At 36.3% G+C, this 22,849-nt stretch overlaps 1 protein-coding gene across 1 annotated transcript in view; it reads right to left on the minus strand.

Annotated features, from left to right (window-relative positions):
* Positions 1–12,708: 12,708 nt before the first annotated feature.
* Positions 12,709–22,849, minus strand: part of TMEM232 (transmembrane protein 232) — a 222,467-nt gene continuing 212,326 nt past the window's right edge. Inside the window, 2 exon segments of the mRNA XM_029216807.1 lie at positions 12,709–12,915; positions 16,770–16,863. Coding sequence (XP_029072640.1) covers positions 12,709–12,915; positions 16,770–16,863 — 301 coding nt within the window.

Genomic DNA, 22,849 nt, shown 5'->3' on the forward strand with positions numbered 1-22,849 from the left:
TGGCTGCAGAACGCCAAGAGCTGGGGCCCTGTGTAATATTCCTGATTGTCACTATTTTGCCAAATCTCTGAGGGACCATGGTGTGGTGCTTAAGAGCCCACAGACCCTCATCTTTTACTTAAATGACATTTTGGCACATTACTTAACCTCTAAAAACCTCTCTGTTTCCTCATGATTCAACAGAAATTATTGTACCTACATCATAGTTTAGTTGTATTGAATGAACTAATGAATATCTCATGTTTAACTTGTTGAATTTCAAGTTTTCTCATCTGTAAAATGAGAGCATTAGATTATTAATTCTAAGATCTCTTCTAGGAGTAACATCTAATGAGCTATTTTATTCCTCTTGTCATCTCCCTATTCTCATGAGCAAGGGCTCTGTGTTGGCTCCAAGGGTTGTAACTGGTTTTCAAGTTTTTCTTCAAGGAACTTCAAACATTTATTATTTGGTAATTAATAATTACCAATTAGTTTTCTTTTCACCCTCCTCCCTCAACCAGGTATGGGGAATGACTGACAGTTGTTTAACTTAATTGAAAGACAATTTCTGAGCATTATATTTCTCTTTCTTTGACTTTTGGCTGAAGTGGGCCTACCAGGAAGATACCTATAATCAGTCTTCCTGAGAATTTAGCACTTGTTCAACTTCAATTTTCCAATGAAATAAAGCTATGAATGTCCTTAAAAAGAAACTTGAAAGTAAATGGTCAAAGCATCACTGGATTTCTAATAGGATGACTATGTATTTTAAAAGTTACACTGGCGGGCTTCCCTGGCGGGCTTCCCTGGCGGGCTTCCCTGGTGGCGTAGTGGTTGAGAGTCCACCTGCCGATGCAGGTACACGGGTTCGTGCCCCGGTCCGGGAAGATCCCACATGCCGTGGAGCGGCTGCGCCCGTGAGCCATGGCCGCTGAGCCTGTGCGTCCGGAGCTTGTGCTCCGCAACGGGAGAGGCCACAACAGTGAGAGGCCCGCGTACCGCAAAAAACAAAAAGTTACACTGGCGATTCTAAAATGTTTTACCTCCATCTTGTTCATTAATACATAAAAGAGGCTCTGCCTTTTCCATAATAGCGTTGACTTGGGAAATTTCGCTAGAAAGTTGGATACCACAATGATCTTCCAACTAAAAAATGCTTTGGAAATGCATTTCTTTTTGTTTATTTTTGGCTTTGCAATGAAGCAGGAATAAATAAATAACAAGGCACTAGGTATTATGTAAATAGGTCCCTTAGCTAGAATGATTGGAGGAAAAAGTAAGCTCGAATAACATTAAAGCCAAATTATCCTTGAAATCTATGTCACTATGAAAAATGCATGTAGCTCAAAAGTAACCAAATCATCAACAAAATTTGCAAAACTATATAACTATATGAATTTATGTTATAGAAGATGATAATTTAAAATGACTTTTGCTCTAAGTTTCCAAACACATACTTCATGTCAGAGAAAATGGCTAGAATTAGTAAAAGGAGCCTTACAAACACTGTTAAGTCTCAAGTGACCAGCCTAAGGCTGAGAAGCACAGTGTGGGCTGAATTTATTACTAGATATGTCTTTTCTACATAGGCATTGGCAGAGCAGGTTTTCATAACTTCCTATCATTTTTTGCTTTTATCCCACGGGGAACATGGTAAATATCATTGATTAATCACATAAAAAACAAACAGGGGTGCCCTTGTTCATGTTGCCACTTCAGCAAATGGAGACGTAAGGAGGGATAAAGAGGCTTCGTGAGACCCATGGTGATTTTAATTGAGAGTCACTGGCTGACCAAAAGTGAGAGCTTTTGTGACCAATTGTGTGAGTAGTGGACGAAATTTGGACGCAACCTGAAAGAAATTGCTAAGAAATTAACCTTGAAGTGGGGAAGTCAAGTTTAATTAAAGTATAGAACCTTTGTTCTTAACCAGGAGCGATTTTGTCCCTGGGGTACTTTTTGTTTTCAGGACTCATAGGGGACAAGGGATGGGGCTGCTATTGGTGTCTAGTGGTTACAGACCAGAGGTGCTGCCAAACAGCTTTTAATGCACAAAATGCCCCACCCCCATAGTAAATAACTCTCCAGCCCCAAATATTAAAAGCACTACTGTGATAAAACCCTGCTATAGACCCTTGTGGTATGAACTAAATGGGATGAATATGATGGTATATGGGAAAGAAAGAACTGTACTTACTAATTAAGGAGTTTTAAGCAATACAAGAATTTATAGATGATACACTAACTTTCTTTGGATTTTTTTGAATTGAAGTATAGTTGATTTACAATACTGTGTTAGTTTCAGGTATACAGCATAGTGATTCAAAGTGTAGTTTTATATCTATCTACATATATATATATATACATATATACACATATTTTTTAGATTATTTTCCCTTATAGCTTATTGCAAGGTATTGAATATAGTTCCCAGTTCTATACAGTAAATCCTTGTTGCTTAAGTATTTTATGTATAGTAGTTTGTATCTGTTATTCCCATACTCCTAATTTATCCCTCCCCTTTCCCTTTCCCCTTTGGTAACCATAGTTTGTTTTCTATGTCTGTGAGTCTGTTTCTGTTTTGTATATTGACTCATTTGTATTATTTTTTATTTTATTTTTATTGGAGTATAGTTGACTTACAATGTTGTGTTAGTTTCAGGTATACAGTAAAGTGAATCAGTTATACATATAACCACTTTTTTTTAGATTCCTTTCCCATATAGGTCATTACAGAGCACTGAGTAGAGTTCCTGTGCTATACAGTAGGTCCTTATTAGTTATTTATTTTGTGTATAGTAGTGTGTATATGTCAATCCAAATCTCCCAATTTTTCGCCCTCCCCTTTTCCCCCCGTAACCATAAGTTTGTTTTCTACATCTGTGACTCTATTTGTTTTGTAAATAGGTTCATTTGTGTCATTTTCTTTTTAGATTCCACATATAAGTGATATCATACGATATTTGTCTTTCTCTGTCTGACTTACTTCACTCAGTATGACAATCTCCAGGTCCATCCATGTTGCTGCAAATGGCATTTTTCATTCTTTTTATGGCTGAGTAATATTCCATTGTATATATATACCACATCTTCTTTATCCACTCTTCTGTTGGTGGACATTTAGTTTGCTTCCATGCCTTGGCTATTGTAAATAGTTCTGTAATGAATATTGGGGTGCATGTATCTTTTCAAATTATGGTTTTCTCCAGATATATGCCCAAGAGTGGGATGGCTGGATCATATGGTAACTCTATTTTTAGTTTTTTAAGGAACCTCCATACTGTTCTCCATAGTGGTTGTACCAAGTTACATTACCACCAACAGTGTAGGAGGGTTCTCTTTTCTCCACACCCTCTCCAGCATTTATTGTTTGTAGACTTTTTGAAGATAACCATTCTTATTGGTGTGAGGTGATATCTCATTGTAGTTCTGATTTGCATTTTTCTAATAATTAGCAATGTTGAGCATCTTTTCATGTGCCTCTTGGCCAACTGTATGTCTTCTTTGGGGAAATGTCTAGCTAGGTCTTCTGCTCATTTTTTGATTGGGTTGTTAGTTTTTTTTGATATTGAGCTGTATGAGATGTTTGTATGTATTGGAAAGTAAGCCCTTGTAGGTCGCATCATTTGCAAATATTTTCTCCCAGTCTATAGGTTGTCTTTTCATTTTGTTTATTGTTTCCTTTGCTGTGTAAAGCTGTTAAGTTTAATTAGGTCCCATTTGTTTATTTCTGCTTTTATTTCTTTTGCCTTGGGAGACTGATCTAGGAAAATATTGCTATGATTTATGTCCAAGAATGTTTTGCCTATCTTGTCTTCTAGGAGTTTTTATGGTGTCATGTCTTAAATTTAGGACTTTAAACCATTTTGCATTTATTTTTGTATGTGGTATGAGGGAGTGTCCTAACTTTACTGATTTACATGTAGCTGTCCAGCTTTCTCAACAGCACTTGTTGAAGAAACTGTCTTTTCTCCATTTGTATATTCTTGCCTCCTATGTCACAGATTAATTGACCATAGGGGTGAGTGGGTTTATTTCTGGGCTCTCTATTCTATTTCATTGGTGTGTATGTATGTGTGTGTATATATATATATATATATATATATATATATATAACGTATATCTATATAAATGTGTGTATATATATATATGGTTTTGTGCCAGTACCAGACTGTTTTGATTACTGTAGCTTTGTAGTATAGTCTGAAGTCTTTAAGGATTATGCATCTAGCTTTGTTCTTTTTCCTCAGGATTGCTTTGGCAATTCTGGGTCTTTTGTGATTCCATATAATTTTAGGATTATTTGTTCTTGTTCTGCGAAAGACGTCATGGGTATTTTGATAGGGATTGCATTAAATTTGTAGACTGCTTTGGGTAGCAAACAATATTAATTCTTCCCATCCAAGAGCATGGAATATCCTTCAATTTCTTTGAATCATGTTTACATTCCTTAATGGATGTTTTATAGTTTTCAGCATATAGGTCTTTCACCTCCTGGGTTAAGATTAATCCTAGGTATTTTTTCTTTTCTTTTCTTTTCTTTTTTTTTTTTTTTGTGGTACGTGGGCCTCTCACTGCTGTGGCCTCTCCCGTTGCGGAGCACAGGCTCCGGACGTGCAGGCTCAGCAGCCATGGTTCATGGGCCCAGCCACTCTGCGGTATGTGGGATCTTCCTGGACCGGGGCACGAACCCATGTCCCCTGCATCGGCAGGCGGACTCTCAACCACTGCACCACCAGGGAAGCCCGATCCTAGGTATTTTTTTAATGTGATTTTAAATAGGATTGTTTTTTAAAATTTCTCTTTCTGATATTTCATTGTTAATGTAAAGAAATGCAACAGATTTCTGTATATTCATCTTGTATCCTGCTACCTTGCTGAATTCATTTATTAGTTCTGATATCTTTTATGTGAAGACTTTAGGGTTCTCTGTATAGAGTAACAGGTCATCTGCAAATAGTGACAGTCTTACATCTTTCCTTCCAATTTGGATACTTGTTATTTCTCTTTTCTGATTGTTGTTGCTAGGACTTCCAATACTATGTTGAATAGAAGTGGTAAGAGTGGGCATCTTTATCTTGTTCATGAATTTAGTGGGAAGGATTTCAGCTATTCACTGTTGAGTATTATGTTGGCTGTGTGTTTGTCATAAAAGGTTTTTATTATGTTGAAATATGTTCCCTCTATTCCCATTTTGGTGAGAATTTTTATCATGAATGATGTTGAATTTTGTCAGATGCTTTTTCTGCATCTCTTGATTATTAGGTTTTTTATCTTTCATTTTGTTAATGTGTTGTATCACACTGATTGATTTGTGTACATTGAACCATCCTTGTGACCCTGAAATGAATCCAACTTAATCACGGTTAATGATATATTGTTGGATTCAGTTTGCTTATATTTTGTTGAAAATTTTGCATCTATATTCATCAAAGATGTTGGCTTGTAATTTTCTTTTTTGTACTGTATTTTTCTGGTTTTGGTATTAGGGTGATGGTGGCTTCATAGAATGACTTTGGGAGTGTTCCTTTTTCTTCAATCTTTTGGAATAGTTTGAGAAGGACAGGTATAAATTACTCTTTGTATGTTTGGTAGAATTCCCCAGTGAAGCCATACAGTCCTGGATTATGTTTGAAGAAATAAAAAATTTATTACAGATTCTATTTCACTTCTAATGATCAGTCTGTTTAAATTATCTATTTCTTCTTGACTCAATTTTGGCAGGCTGTATGTTTCTAGAAACTTGTCCATTTCTTTTAGGTTGTCCAATTTGGTGGTGTGTAAGTGTTCATAGTATTCTCTGAGGATTTTTTGTATTTCTCTGGTGTCAGTTGTTATTTCTCCTTTCATTTCTTAATTTATTTATTGGGTCCTCTCTCTTTTCTTCTTGGTGAGCCTGGCTAGAGCTTTACCAATTTTGTTTATATTTTCAAAAACCAGCTCTTGGTTTTATTGATCTCTTTTATTTTTTTGATCTCTTATTTATTTCCTCTCTGATCTTCATTATTTTCTTCCTTCTGTTGAATTTGGTTTTCGTTTGCTCTTCTTTTTCTCATTCTTTTAGGTGGTAGGTTAAATTGTTAATTTGAGATTTTTCTTATTTTTTCTTAATTTATATTAAGCACTTATTTATTTTTAATGGAAGTATAGTAGATTTACAATGTTGTGTTACTTTCAGGTGTACAGCAAAGTGATTCAGTTTTTTATACACACATACATTCTTTTTCAGATTCTTTTCCCTTATAGGTTATTACAAAATTTTGAGTATAGTCCCCTGTGCTATACAGTAGGTCCTTGTTGATTATCTATTTTATATATAGTAGTAATTTCTTCTTTTTGTTTTTCCTTTTGTGTTTTGATGGTTTTCTTTTGTACTATGCTTGAGTTCTTTTTGGTTTATGTGAATCTGTTGTATATTTTTGATTTGTGGTTACCCTGGATCTCAAGTATGTCAAGCCTTAACTATATCTGCTTGCTTTAAACTGATAGTCACACAAGTTCAAACACATTGTAAAAGCTCTACATTTTTATACTCCCCTCCCCCACATTTTGTGATTTCTTTGATGTCCCATTTTACATCTTCATGCTTATTCTTTTGTTAATTGTAGTTATAAATGCTTTTACAATTTTTGATTGTTTTTAGATCTTTTTATTGGCCTATTTAAGTCATCTTTAATCCTTTCCTATTGTGATTTTCCCTTTCCTATAGATTCTTGCTTCTTTTCTATTTAGAGAAGAACTTTCAGTATTTGTCTTAGGGTAGGTTTGGTATTGCTGAATTACTTTGGTTTTTGCTTTTTCTGAGCAGTTCTTTATCTCTCCTTCTATTCTAAATGATAATCTTGCTGGGTAGAGTATCCTAGGTTGCAAGTTTTTCCCTTTCAGGACTTTGAATATATCTTGCCACTCCCTTCTAGCCTGCAAATTTTCTGCAGAGAAATCAGCTGATAGCCTTATGGGGGTTTGCTTGTAACTGACTCTGTTTTTCTCTTGCTGCCTTTAAAATCATCTCTTTAACTTTTGCCATTTTAATTGTGATATATTTTGGTGTGGGTCTGTTTGGGTTCATCTTGTTTGGGACCCTCTGTGTTTCCTGTACCTGGATATCTGTTTCCTTTCTTTAGGTGTCAGACTTTCAGCCATAATGTCTTCAAATACATTTTCAATCCCCTTTTCTCTCTCTTCTCCTTCTGGAATTGCTATTATGTGTAGGTTGGCATGTTTTATATTATCCCTTAGATCATGTATGTTGTTTTTTTTCATTTTTCTTCCTGTCTGCTGTTGTGATTAGGTGATTTCCATTATTCTGTCTTCCAGATCACTTATTCTTTCTTCTGTGTCATTTAGTCTGCTATTCATTGCTTCTAGATTGGTTTTTATCTCAGCAGTTGAATTGTCTAATTTTGAATGGTTCCTCTTTATAGTTTCTAGTTCCTTGTTACAGCAATCTGCATTTCTATCAATAATCTTAATTCCTTTAGCATTTTTAGTGCCTCCTTTTTGAATTCAGGGTCTAGTAGATTGGTGAGGTCAGTTTCATTATTTGTTCTTTCAGGGGATTTCTCTTGTTCTTTTAATGGGGAGTAGTTCCTCTGCTTTTTCACTTGACTTCAGTTTCTCTGTCTCTGTGAATTTAGGAGAAACATTTATCTACTGTGGTCTCGAAGGGATGGTTTATGTGGGAGCATCCCTGTGTAGATTGTGTGAGTCCAGTATTTTTGGTTTGAAGGCTGGTTTTTGTATGGATTCCAGCTACATCTTTCCTCAGTGTGCTGGCCATTATCCCCTTCATAGGGGATGTGGTTGGTGTTGGGTGTCCAGATCTGGCACTGAAAGTGGGGTAGGGCCTTCTTTGCTCCATGCCTGTTACTGCCCTGTTGTGGGTGAGGTCTGCTCCCCAGTTACTGAAGTAGAAGCACTAAGGCTCTGTTGCCCTTGAGAGCATACCGTGCCATGCACTGAAGCACAAGGCCTATACAGTCACAGTGAACATTTATGCCGCCTTTGCAGGTGTCCACAGTTCCACCCAGAAGCAGCCCAAGGTTGCATCCCTCTCTCCATTGTGTTTATCCCAGACCTAGTGCTAGGCTGTGGCTACAGGAATTGAGGTGGCTGTGCTGCTGTTTGGGACCTGGGCTTGCTCTGTGGCAGACCTCTCCCAGAATCTGTCCACCCCAGATTTGGCTCCAAGCTTCAGTGTGGAGTGGGCAGAGCTGGAGTGCTCCCACTGGGGAACAAACAGCTGCATACTCCTGCCCATGGCCTGTCCATGCAAGACTCAGCACCCAGAAGCTGTGTTTCTGTGGCGTCCCCTGGTGCATGTGCCAGCAGTGTCTGCTGTGACTCACCCCTTGCTGTGTGTGCACTGACAGTGGTCTCCATGCTTCCCTGAGGACTATACCCCAAGCCCTCCAGTCTGTCTCCATGCACCTAGATTGAGTCTTCTCCCTGGGCCTGTCTGCCTGAGATTCAGAGCTTAGCTGCTTCGTGTACTTTTGTGCCACCAGTGCACATGCTGACAATGTCTACCCCATTCAATCAGTTGCCCCCATGTGTGTGCTGAATATGGTCTCCACAGCTTGGCCAGGATCATACCCCTGGCACCCCAGTCTGACTCTGCACAGCTAGACTGATTCTCTGCCCTGATCTTGTGCCAGGCTACAATGTGGAGCAAGTGGGACTGGGGTTTTGCCCCTTTGGATTGGGAAGTGTGGCAAGGCACCAGTCTCTCTCTGCCCTGCATGTGCATACTCCTTGAGAATAGTCTAGGCTTCTCCAGCCCCTCTATTTGTCCCAGCGGATTTCCCTTCAGGCAAAGATGCTCCCCAGGTTGAGGGTCTACCTGTGTGGACCTTCTCTCCCTTACAGATCCCTCCCGGGGCACCAGTCTCGTCCTGATCCCTTTTTATTTTTTTTCTGTTCTACCTGGTTTCATGGAGATGTGTCTTGCATCTTTGGTTGTACAGCAGTTCTTCTGCCAGTTTCCAGGTGTTGTTCTGTGAGAATTGTTCCACATGTAGATGTATTTTTTATGTGTTTGTGGGTGGAGGTGAGCCCCACATCCTCCTACTCCAACCTCCTGATTCCTGTCCCCTTTGGATTTTTTTGATAATTAAAAAAAAAATTAGAACAGTCATTTAAAATCAACTAGTAGGCAGTTACAGTCATATGTCCCAGAAAGGATTTTTACAGGTAAGAGAAGAAGAATCAATTACTTGAATTGTAATTGCTAAACATTACCATAGAGTTTCTGAAATTGTTGCTGTGAGTTACTTTTTAAATTACCTATTACCTCTACATACCCCTTTCTCTCAAACACCCACTCACTGATGTCAAAATTATTTGTTTTGGATATTTTCTTCCCTAAACTTTTTTTTGGTCATGCTCCACAAACCTTGTAAATCTTTTGATTTTCCTTTTTTAAATGCACTTAAAGAAATGCTTATTTTTATGTTTCTGTTACTCAGAATTTATTATTTGTCTTTTCTCTCTCCTCCCCTAATATATGTCTTTTAATTTCTAATACCCTAGTGAAACTAGCTAAAATTCCTATAAATATTTCATTCTCAATAAGGTAATATGAAGTAGTCTGTGTGATAAAGAAATTGTTTTGGTGGTTGCTAAGAGAAATCCTTTAGAGAATTTATAATAAATGAATGTAGAAAAACCTAGACTTGTTCTTTTAAAATAAAAGTCAGCAAAGAGCATAGAGTAGCACAGAAATAAGGTTTAGATAGAAAGAAATTCTGACCTGAGATAGGTTAACACTTCCAAATAGTAGACTCACTTAACGATGAATAAGAGTTGTAGGAGCTGTAAAGGGTAAATAGACATGGAGTACCTGTCTCATTCTCCTTCTTCTTTCTCACTTAAAGTGGGAAGACTGGAAAAATAAATGACTAAGGCTGAACAACATGAGAGGAGCTGAAAAAAATCCATCTGGTGTCCAACCCACCCTGAGACTCATAGAACCCTTTGTTAATGTTGAGGCAGAAGTAATATTAAGAGTAAATTACAAAGAGTACCAGTTGAATTTGTGTTAAAGTAAGTACTTACCAGAAGAATTAAGGGTTAGTTAAAAAGACAAAATGTAGTAAAAGTTTCATTTTAAGCCATTTACATTAACTTAAAAGGGAAAGCTTACAGAAAAAGCAGAAAAGAGGACCAAAAAATGCAGTAGAAAAGAAGGAATAATTTTATTGCTTGGCCTAATAGATTCTAGGCATTGAGCTACACACTTTTCCAGTTATTTAACTAGTGTCCTTCAGCTCCAAACCCACCCTTCTTCTCTCTGCTCTGTGATGTTGGGGACAGGCACACTCCAGGAAGAGTTCTAGGATGGTGAAGAAGAAGGAGCTTGACTCCTCTTGTTGTCTTGCTCTTGGCACCCTGGTTTCAGCAAGAGACAGTTTGTTCCAGTGTCCTTTTTTTTTTTTTTTCTGTGCTCTCAAAACTACCTACCATGCCCCATCAGAGGTACTAGCAAGAGCTGGGCAGTGCTTCCCCTCAGAGGGCTGAGTCCCGCTGTGTGTGGTGCTTTCTCCATGATTCTAGATTCTGATTATCCAACCCTCATCTCTCTGATCCTCTGGCCCTAGAGGTGGTAGTGGTCTCCTATTTCTGTATTATTTTTATGTTCCCTTTTCATTTTCTTAGTTCTCTAACACCTTTTAAAACAATTCTTTATGTTAAATTCTCTCTGTTAAAATGACTGGCATGTTTCTGTTTTTCTGATTAGCTTCTGACTGATACCACTCTTTATATAAATTGTAAATTTTTTTATAAGTGAGTAACTGAAGCTCAAATAGGTTCAGTAACGTGCTCAGTGTTTCATAGCTGCCAGGAGGCACAGCTAGAATGTGAACCCAGAGCTACAAGCCCCAGTCTTTGTTGATATCCCAGGACACAGGAGGAAATCCATGAGATGTGTGTTGCCAAATTTTAAGAATTTTAAAGAATAACCTAAGAATTTAAAAATTTTAAAGAATAATTTAAGAATAAAGGTATTTACCTATCTAGTTAATTAATCAGAATCCTTATACCTTTATTCATATATAATCTTGAATTTATATATTCTTCATATATTTATTGCAAGTGAATATGTGTGTGTATATATATATATATATATATATATATATATATATATTTTTAGCTCCTTTCCAAATCTCCACCACTATGATAGAAAAAGGATTATTTTTTAAAAAAAGATGTGAATCCATAAAGAGAACAGATAAAAGCACATCGGAAATACTAAGAAAACTGTGGAAGTTAGAAAGCAGGTGAACAAGTGGGAACAGACTAAGCAGAACAGGAAAAAAAACAAAACAAAACACCTAGGTCTGCAGTTTAGAAGCTTTAAGGCAGACTAGTCCTTGCCTCAGAACACCAGGATAGTTCTGATATTGCAGACATTGGGTTTCTAAAAGGTGGTTGTGATACAGCAGGATTTAAAAAAATTCTTATAAGTAGCAGTTAGATCTCCAGAGTCCTTTCCCCACAACTTACAGACCAGTGATTCCATCTCTTTACAACCCATATGAAAGATTATTACTTTAAAAGGCAGTTAGGGTTTGGTAACGCTGAGTAGTGTGGCTAGACGGATGGTAGAAAATTGAGACCTCCTTGCATAGAAGTGAGGGACTTAAAGGGGGATAGTAAATAGTTGATGGAGGAAGAATTTGGATGGGATCAGATTCAGAGAAAAGGGGCTGGCTGGCCTTCTAGGGGAGAGGGTTCTTTTCACATGCGAGGAAAGCAAAGATTGATGAAAGTATTTGGAAAGGTGCATTGGGGGATATTATTTCTGAGAACTTACATATTCTCTGCATGAGAAGACAAGGATGGGTCAAAAGGTTTGGGAGCAGCAACATAAATTTGAATCAGCTCTGTAGGGAATCAAAAGAGGAACACCCTTCCCTGCTTCCATTTTTCTACCATACGTTATTGTTATCTTAAAGAATGGTACTGTAAATTCACATAATATAGGTCACAAACTTGTGGCCCACATGTCAAATTTAACCCAAAAGTATGTGATTTTTTTTTTAAATCGGTTGCCAACATTTTGAAATTTAGCAACTTTTATTTTTAAAAAGATTGAGGGCGGCTTCTTGAAAGACTAGATGATCCTACAGCACTGGACACACTGCAGAGTGTAGTGGAGTGGTGGGAAGTTTCTTTAGATGGAGTAGGTATTCTATAGCCCTTTCACTAATTTATGTGACCTTTTTGATCTGGAAGCCATTTGAATTTGACATAAAGTATCTGTCTCTTGAGTATCTGACTTGGCATAGATTGACTATGAAATGTGAATCCAAAGTGGGGGCCTTACCTCTTTTATTAGTATAATAGTATTATAGGAGTATCAGTTGATGTTCATTCCATTTTCAAGAAATAGTTCTTATTTGTGACTCATTAATAATTTGCAATTCATTTTCATCTAACTGTCCAATGAAAATCAATACTCTGAGAATCATTAAGTATGTGTATGATCACAAGATAAGAGTCAATTAGTTCTAGCCACGTTCTTGAAAACATTTATCTAGTAAAATACTTCACTCAAATGTGACTAAGTGCTAACTGTTAATTTGGGACTAAGATATGACTATTAAAGCATGTGCACCAGGATAAACTCCTTTCTAAGAAATGCTTTACAGTTAATTAAGGATTTTTTCCTAGCCTGTAGCTATCTTGGTCTCTTTCATGCAATAAATTTCTGGCATATGGACCTCAGTTTTGGGGGCTCATTTTCTTTTCTAATGAAATTACTTCAGTCCTAGGAGGAAGCTCATAGGGTTTGGTTTGCTTGCATAGTTTCTCTTCTCTTCTCTTCATAATTTCTTGGAAGCAATTTTTTCCCTGTAACTCTTTATCTTTCCATTCTTCCGCCTCACATATTGCGTCTTCCTTTTGTCACATCTTTAGCTCTTCCTGCCACTGTTACAGAGAGAAAGTGTCATTTATATATGATTTTTCTTGAAAAAAAACATGAGTTTAGCTTCTCAAAATGCAGATTCTTATATCCAATTATTCTCTTAGTTTTTCTCACAGATATTCTTCATGAATTTACACTCTACCATACTGGAAAAACATAAAAGCCATCTGTTAGAAAGTGTATAACACCCACAAAAACCAGAATTCTCCCTTAGCATTTTTAATAATAATAAACCAACAATCCAAAAAAAGAGATAATACGGTTTACATTTATATACACCAAAGGAATTTCCTTTCATCATCAATATTGGTATTTACATGATAGCATGGAATCCTAAAATGAAAAATCAAGCCAAAGCAAAATAAAAACCAAATTAAAGTGAAAGGCATAGTGATATTATTTATTACTTATGAGATTGAAAATGAAATTAATGGGCAAAGACTGATTTTGCAACAGACCAGTAAAAATACTACTAAGGAATTCATCTCAATTGACCACATTATTTCATGACAATAATACCATTCTCTGGAGGCAGGAATACTAGGAATAAGCAGTTGGAAGTAATGATGGTAAATCAACCAAATAATCATTTTTTTCCCCTTCTAATATCTTTAATGAGGGATGTGGCAAAAAGAGGTGGTAATCACCTCGTCAGGCCAGGTAAGAAGTTCAGGGCAGAATGACCCCTAGCATGAAATGTTAAAAATTCCTAAAGACACAGCCTATATTGATCATTTTGTCACCCTCAGCCCATGCACACTCACAAACAACAAGACTATGCTTAACAACCTATCAATTAATTTAAAATTACTATATACCAGTGCTGGGAATTATGACTGTGATTTTTCATCTGGGATATACAGATATTCATAAGCAAAACTAAACCTCACAATCCATCACTCAGCTTTCCAAAGGCAATAAATATTTTTTAAATGTCAACACACTCAGATTAAATATTAAACAAAAAATCATATCTACTTTTTAAATTTCCAGTTAAGCTTTAAAGACATAATAGGAAAGTTTCCTGCACTTATCTTGAGAATGTTTCTACACACAGTTATTACTCATATAAGTGTCATTTCTCAGAAGCCATTTTTACATGAAATATCCAGAAAATTGAGGCAAAACTTTCAGAACATTCCAGCATAGGCTAAAATTCAGGCCTTGGTTTAGTCTACAATTCTATGATACCCATCTGTGACATACAATTTTTTCTCATATAATAAACTACGTAATAATATCAATTGTTTGAAAAAAACACCAATTTTATGTTATAACATAAAAGTAATAGTTGGTGTAATAATGATAGTACCTATAAACAAAGACATCTAATTTACCCTTTATGTACTTTACGACTTTGATCTTTACATTGTGAAAAATCAACAGAGGATTAATTCTTAAGAACTCTCAGTAAAATAGAATTCTTTGGTTTCCTGAACAGCATGTATAAAAGCAGTAATGGGGTACCATATTGCTAACCACCAGGAAGCAGCTCTTCCTCTTTTAGTTCCTTGTTAGAATTTGGCTTGGCTGGAATGCACCATAATGGTATAATCCTTCTTTTTGTTAGCCCCAGAAAAATGTAAACTTCTTTTTCCCATTTTTTTCTCTGTTGACTATGACAAATTCAATTTGGATAAATCATTGTCTTTACTTTTATTTCCCATTATTATCATCAATTGTGGCAACTAGGAGGTTGCAGATATGCTTGAAGTTGATGGGAAATAGAAGCACCATACTGCTTTATTCAGCCCATTCACTCAGGATTCAGTCATCACGCTATAGAGTACCAGCAGTGTAAAAGGTACAGTACCTTAATGTCTGCTGAACAATTAGGTATCTGCCCTATTCCTTGCATATCAGGGACACTTGGTAAAATTCAACAGGTACAGTTAAAACTGTAGCTGTGTGTTTTTGTTTCTTGTCAGTTCTACAGATTCCACCTTCCCACCCCCATTTAGGTTAGTAATTATAAGCCAAGAAATTGAGCAACTATGAAAAACTGAGAAGTAGATTTGAAGTCCAGGTAACTGGTTTTATATATAGACTCAGTCATTTACTAACTTTAAAACCTGGGACAATTAACTGAATTGTAAAGCTACATTCTTCTTACTGGTAAATGTTTTACAGAGTTGTTGTAAGGATTAAATTAACTAATGTAAGAGCATTTTGTAAAGTGTGAGATATAAGTACAAAGCACTATAGTTATAGCTATGTCAAAGGAAATAGTATATAGATGAATACTTTTTTAAAATGTGATATCCAGAGAAACTTTCATAAACCTTCCCAAATCAATACTACTAAACTGCTAAGTATTTGATTAGGCTAGCCACAGATCAAACAATTTGGATCCTATCCATTCTCAAACATATTTGCAGAAAGGATTCCTTTACCCATCTGTATAAAGATTGATGGCAGTGATTGCTTAGATATTGCTTATACCCCTGGAAGGAGGAAAAGACGATGGTTTTTAGGAGGCATTTCCTAGCCTCTTCTCTGTCACTCAAAACACTGTCCTCTGTCTCTTTAGGCCAATGTGTTTAATCACAAAGTGATCAAGGTCTTTTGAAACTTTCAAGGGTAAAGAATGATAAGGCAAAAGATTTTTGTTCTGTTATTAAAACTACACTAAGTTATGTGTGTGTATATATACATTGGCAACCTGCTATCTTTTGTAATATATTCCAGATAAGTTAGTTGAAGTGAATGGTAAAATTATAGTTGTTGCAATTTATGAACCATTAGGAATTTTTTATAATGCCCTGTACATATGATATACTGGTTTAGCATGAATGTTATTAGTGAATAAAATAACAATACTATAGTTCTCATTTTGTGATTCCAGGGTATCATTCAGTTTCCAAACCCCAATACTTGTGGCCACTGCTAGGGTGGCTAAAATATTGACTATGTGATAAATAACTATTTAATGGGATCAGTAAATGAGATAATCACTTATTCTTTCTAAAAATATCACTAATTAAAAGGAATGTAAACCATGGGACTATAAATACAATCTGAGAAATAATACTGAACTGGTGATAAAAATAATTTAAACACATTCTATATGCGATTGAATCTATATTGTATTAAAAGAAAAGACAAAAATAAGTACTCTCTCTCCTACTCCAACTCTACTCCTAAAAAGAAGTAGTCATAAAATGATTTGGGGGCTTCCCTGGTGGCTCAGTGGTTGGGAGTCCGCCTGCCGATGCAGGGGACACGGGTTCATGCCCTGGTCCGGGAAGATCCCACATGCCGTGGAGCGGCTGGGCCTGTGAGCCATGGCCGCTGAGCCTGCGCGTCCGGAGCCTGTGCTCCGCAACGGGAGAGGCCACAACAGTGAGAGGCGTGCGTACCGCAAAAAGAAAAGAAAAAAAATATATAGCTTAGTGGATTAAAATATGTTAAGTAAATGGCCTTGTATTGTCACTGCTTATTTAACTGATACCAAGAACAGAATGATTAAAGTCTTTCTAATATTTCAGGGGTAAAGAATAGTCACTGAAAATTGAGTCAAAGGATTTTTATTCTGTTGTTAAAACTACACTACAGAAGAATTCAGTGTTCAGTGTTCAGTATCAGATTCTTGTCACAAAAAAATCAGAACTAATTCAGGAAACAGGATAAGGCTAGTATTTTGTAAATGGCAGAAAGCCAAATTTTCTGTAACCCAATGAAGGCACTGAGGTATATAGATAGTACAGTGAGATATAATTCAGTTTGGCAAATCTCAATCATGGTTCTACTTTTGAGTTCCATGTATTAATGTTTCCATCTCAGAACTACACTTTCTGATTCAAAATGCCTTTAAAGAACAAAGCTTTTGCTTCTAGTTTAAGAAAGTCAATCTCACGTGATGGTCAATGATTCTTGCCAACTCTTTGTCTGCCTTGGTAAAAAAATCTGGATATGCAAACAAGGGGATTTCTGGCATAGAAGAATGTTCTCTTCAAAAGAGCACAAGAACAGATCCAATATTGGTATAGATAGTCTTCCTCCCTGGAATATATAGATTTACAAATCCTCATTATTAAGATTTTTGATTCTATATTGTTAACATAGAAAACTACTCTGTGTAGACTACTACATATTAGCTTTTAGTTTCTGTAAGCCATTTGGGTTCTTAAAACTGACATTTCTGAGGGTAGGGCATGACATACAGAATGAGAACTAGAAAATAATAAAAAGGCAATCTTCTCCTAGGAGATGTAAATACTACAGCTGGTCAGTAGCAAATGAGAGGCTAGAGTATGAAAGGCTTAAGGGAGCCTGAAGTAGACTATGCCCAACAGGGAGATGAAAGTGCCCATCGCTGTACACAGCCCCATGACCCTGGAAGTTCTGGTGGAATTCTAAGCCTAAGAATTTGATCTAAGATATATTAAAAAAGAAAAATAATGATGTGACTTCAATACTTCTCTCAAATAAGGGTGGAACTGTGGCAGAAAATTTAGCAACAGCTCAATGGAAGTGTTGGCAGTACAAAGCTGGGTCCTAAACTAGTGGAGATTTAGTATTAAACCATCCACATAATTATATTATTAAATTTATTATGAAGAAATTATTGTGAGCTCAGAAATATGTGATGCAACAAAATGGTGATAGAGAATATGGTTTTGAAGGAGAGAAAGTGGGTTTAAAAGAAAAGCTCTTAGGAAAGAGTCTTAAGGAGAGACAGAGCTGGTGAAAATTTCCATATTCAAAAAGTCTGATCAGTTTTTAAGACTATAGTGTCTAATATGCACTTTTTTCAAGTTGTTGTCTATACCCTTTTTGACATGCTTCTCTCATATCACTAGGTTGCTTTATGCTGCACTAAACACACCTCAAATCCTTCCATTTATCGTCATCTCCATCATCATTTTCCTAATCTACACCATCATCTCTTACCTGGATTAAGGCCTCCCTTTTTATAATCCCTGCATCCACCATGTCTTACCCTTTTTATTCTTGTCTCTATACAGTAGCCAGAATTTTTTTTTTCAAAATACAATGTGGATCATGTCAATCCCTGACTTCAAACTCTTCAGTAATTCCGCATTAACTTTAGGAGTAAGATTATATTCCTTGCTGAGGAAGCCTGAAGTAGACTGTGCATTTGTTTAAGTGGCTTGCGTGGCTTCTCCAGACTTACTTTTCTCCCTTCTGGGCCCAGGTCTATGTGTTCCTAACACATGGGCTTTCTTGCAGTTACTGTGATGTGCCTTGCTCCACCTGACTATTTGTTTGCACATGTTGTCACCACCCCTTTCTCCAATGTCCTTCTCCTCCTCCTCTCTCTCTGCTGCAGGGCTGGTTAATGCTTACTTTTTCTTCAGCTTCTCAGTTCAAGCCCACTACCATAGCTCTCAATCCGCCATGGGCATTTCCTTCATCATACTTATCTCAATCATAACTTTACGTTTATCTGTGAGCCTGTATGAAATTTTTTTTTCCTGACTAGAAATATGAGCTACATGATTGACTCCACAGTGACCTACACGGTGCCACTAGACACTGAATGAATGTGTGTATATTTGGTAAATTACTGAATGAATAAATGAAAGTTGTGATGTTTTAATCCCCTTTATATTCCAGGCCATCAAGAAGAGTCTACCACACAACACTCTTATGTCAGCAGAGCAGTGTCCAGTAGAGCAAGAAGACGACAATCTCAAGAGGTAGGTCGTTAGAGTGGAGCTAATAGCAGGGATTCAAAGGGAAATAACTCAAGTGACAGGTGACCAGGGAAAATATATGGAGCCCTCTCCTAACCCATAAGATTCACAAGTATTGTGGGGCGGAAGAGCAGTAAGCTTCCCACTGCATGTAGAATAGGGGCCCTAGCCATTCTATTGAAATATTAAAATGATTCTAGAATGCTGGGGAGTTAGGGGGCATCTGCGGCTGAGACTTGGGTTAACTATATTCATTCAACAAAATTTGGGCACTTCTGATATTCAAAGAATTGTGCTAAATGCTGTGAAAAGATAAATGAGACAGAACTTTTAAATTAGTTAAAGGTTAAAGGTGTTCAAGCAAGTTGCCTCAAATTCCTTCTTGAATTATAAAAGTTTAAGATAAAGACATGCATAACAATATACATAATGTTAGAAAGCCTTTAAAATGGGAAGATTAGATGGATATGCTTGTGCACCTGATTTCTAGCTATCTCAGTTGAATAGTTTGTACTGGAAAAGAAAAATGTATAAATAACTATAATACAACATGAGACACAAGAGAGATAAGTATTCAATGATATAAACAGAAAAATGTAGTAAAATGGTTAAGAAACAGGTTCTGGACTCAGATCTCTAAGCAAATTTTCATCCTGCCACTTAGTATTATTTATCACTCTGTTCCTTGCTGTCTCCATTTTTAATACAAAAAAATAATAGTACCTTCCTTGTTATGTATTTATAAAAATTAAAAAGGGATAAGACATAAATACCTTTGATGGAGCAAATACTAAACAAGTTTCACCTATACTATCCTTGTCATCATCATTATCAAAAAAATTCAGAGGGATAAGCTATGACTTTTAGGTGGTACTAAAAGAGAAGAGAATAAGAGAAAAAGTAATGGAAGACAAAACAATTAAGATGAGGCTTAAATGAGATGTACAATTCTTATGTTTGGAATTAAATGGGAAGTAGAGAAAAATCTTCCCAGAAACATGGTATATTATAATCCTCGGTGTGCCATAACAAATTACCACAAATTGGTAGTCTTAAAAACCAGAAATCCATTTTCTCACAGTTCTAGAGGCCAGAAGTCCTAAATCAAGGTGTTGGCAGGGTTGGTTCCTCTGAAGGCTCTGGGGAGAATGCATTCCAGGCTTCTCTTAGCTTCTAGTAGCTGTTGGAAATCCTTAGCATTCTTTGGCTTGTAGATACATCACTCCCATCTTTGTCTCTGTCTTCAAATGGCCTTCTCCTTCCATGTCTCTATGTCTGCTTCTTTTCTGTCTCTTACAAGGACACAAGGACACTGTGGATTTAAGGCCCATGTGACCAAGACAGCCTTAACTTTCCCTAAAGCTAAAGCTTGACTAAAGCTTAGACAGGCTTCTTCCTGACTCTAGGCACCTGATCTCCCTAGTCTTAGAGCTTTTACTGTAGAAAACTTGCAATTGTAAATTATTTCTCCTCCCCCAGCCTTTTGCCAGTTCTATTATCCAGGAACACTTTTCTCAAGGACCTGGGAGCCATCGCTTTAAAATAAAATCATCAAGAAAGATAGTGCTCCTATCTTCCAGTCTCAGTAGGAATCTAACTTAGGTGGCAATTAGCAAACACAATGACCTAATCACATTGACCAACCTCTCCTCTAACATCTTCCACTAGCTCACCTCAGCATCAAAAAACCTCCTGACTTTTGTTTCAGGGGAGTTAAGTTCAATCTCTCTCCCCTATTGCAAGACTTGAGTAAAGTTTTCTTCACCTGTTTAATTTGTCTGGTGCAATTTCTCTTTGATACACCCTAATTTCAAGATGATCTCATCTTGAAATCCTTATCTTAGCTACCCAGATAAGGTCACATTTTATTCATTCATTTGCTCAAACATTTATTGCAGGAGGAATGTTATTATAAGGACTGAGAAGAGAAAAAAATTTAACTTAGATACTGCAGTCCAGAAATTCAAAGTTCACATGGGAGGGAGACATGTAAAGAGACATTTATAGTACACTGGAAAAATTGCTGTAAAACAGGGTTCTCTGGTGGACAAACATGGCAGATGACATAATTTAACTTAGTCTGAGAGTAAGAGAAAATTTCCTGAATGAGTTATGCATAGTTTTGTCCCAATAGGATGATTACAGACTGAAGAAAAGGCATTTAGGACATGTTCATTTTTTTTTAATATATCAAGGATAAGAAATATACAGAGATACTTACAAAAACAAAAAACAACACACACAAAAAAACCAAAACAAGGGATAATACTGTTCCTTATAGAGTTATGGTTTTTCAAGTCCCCAAGCTCTTCTGAGGACGTAAAATATGGAGTGAACATGCTTTAGAAGGTATTCCCCAGGAACACATGAATAACCTTGTCTCAGACCTCTTTAATCCTGCATCTCCCACTCTGACCTAATCAATTCAGCAGGTTCTGGACTCTGATCTCTAAGCAAATTTTCATCCTGCCACTTAGTATTATTTATCACTCTGTTCCTCTGTTTGCTTTTATCTCAGGCAGACTATAATAATCTTTGTAATTACCCAATGAGGGGAAGATACTGTATTATTTAAACAAACCACAGAATTATATCCTTGTTCAGCAATTGAATGACTTGATCCCTTATCCCACTTTTTTATGAGAGAAATTGAACACGCACAGACTCATTGGTTGGCATTTTCTCTAGTATACTTCATTTTCATTTTTGAGGTCCAACATGCATGTATGATTCTCAAAAATGTCATGGATATATGACTTTTCACTGATTCTAAACTTAACTTATTCCAAATAATTGTAATTGAGTATAATGTTAGCTGTGGGCTTATCATTTATGTCCTTTGTTATCTTGAAGTATACCCCTTCTATACCCAAATTGAGTTTTTATCATGAAAATGTGAAAATTTGAATTTTGTCAAATGCTTTTTCTGCATCTAGTGAGATAATCATATGGTTTCTATCTTTCATTCTATCAATGTGGTATATCACATTTATTGATTTAAATATGTTGAATCATCCTTGCATTCAAGAGGTAAATCCCACATGATCATGGTGTATGATCCTTCTAATGTGTCTGTTTTTTTAAACTATTTATTTTTAAATAAAAAAATTTATTGCAGTATATTTCATGTACATTATATAAGTAACAGGTGTACAATACAGTGATTTACAACTTTAAAGGTTATACTCCATTTATAGTTATTGTAAATATTGGCTCTATTTCCTCTTTTGGAATCCTTGTAGCTTACTTTATACATAATAGTTTATACCTCTTTGTTCACTACCCCTACCTTGCCCCTTCCTCTTCTCTCTTCCTACTGGTAACCACTAGTTCATTATATCTGTGAGTCTCTTTCTGCTTTGTTATATTCACTAGTTTGTTGTATTTTTTAGATTTCACATATAAGTGATATCATAAAGTTTTTCTGTCTGACTTATTTCACTTAGCATAAGATCCTTCAAGTCAATCCATGTAGCAAATGGCAAATTTTCATTCTTTTTCATGACTGAGTAGTAGTCCATTGTACATATATATACCACATCTTCTTTATCTATTCATCTGCTGATGAACACTTAGGTTGCTTCCATATCTTGGCAATTGTAAATAATGCTGCAGTGAACATTGGGATGCATGTTTGTTTGTTTTTTAAATTAGTGCTTCAAGTTTTTGTTTGTTTGTTGTTTTCTGTTTTCTTGGATATACACCCAGGAGTGGAATTGCTAGGTCATATGGTAGTTCTGTTTTTAGTTTTTTGAGAAACCTCCATACTGTTTTCCACAGTGGCTGCACCAGTTTACATTCCCAATAGCAGTGTACAAGAGGTCCCTTTTCTCTACATCCTTGCCAATGTTTGTTATATGGGTTCTTTTTGAAGAAAGCCATTCTGACAAGTGTGAGGTGATAGCTCATTGTGATCTTGATTTGCATTTTCCATATGATTAATGATGTAGAGTAGCTTTTCATGTGCCTGTTGGCTATCTGCATGTCCTTTTTGGAAAAATGTCTATTCAGATCTCCTTTCCATTTTAAAAATCAAGTTGTTTGTTTTCTTGGTGTTGAGTTGTATGAGGTGTTTATATATTTTGGAGGTTAATCCCTTATTGGTCATACCATTTACAGATATTTTCTCCCATCCAGTAGGATGTCTTTCTGTTTTGTTCATGGTTGCCATTTTTTGTGCAAAAGCTCAAGTTAAATAGGTCACATTTGTTTATTTCCTGTGCTTTAAGAGAAAGATCCCCCCAAAAATGTCAGCCTATGTATTGCTCTAGGAGTT

Source organism: Monodon monoceros, unplaced genomic scaffold, assembly GCF_005190385.1.
Source record: "Monodon monoceros isolate NGI ecotype Baffin Bay Population unplaced genomic scaffold, NGI_Narwhal_1 Super_Scaffold_12, whole genome shotgun sequence".
Classification (NCBI taxonomy): domain Eukaryota; kingdom Metazoa; phylum Chordata; class Mammalia; order Artiodactyla; family Monodontidae; genus Monodon; species Monodon monoceros.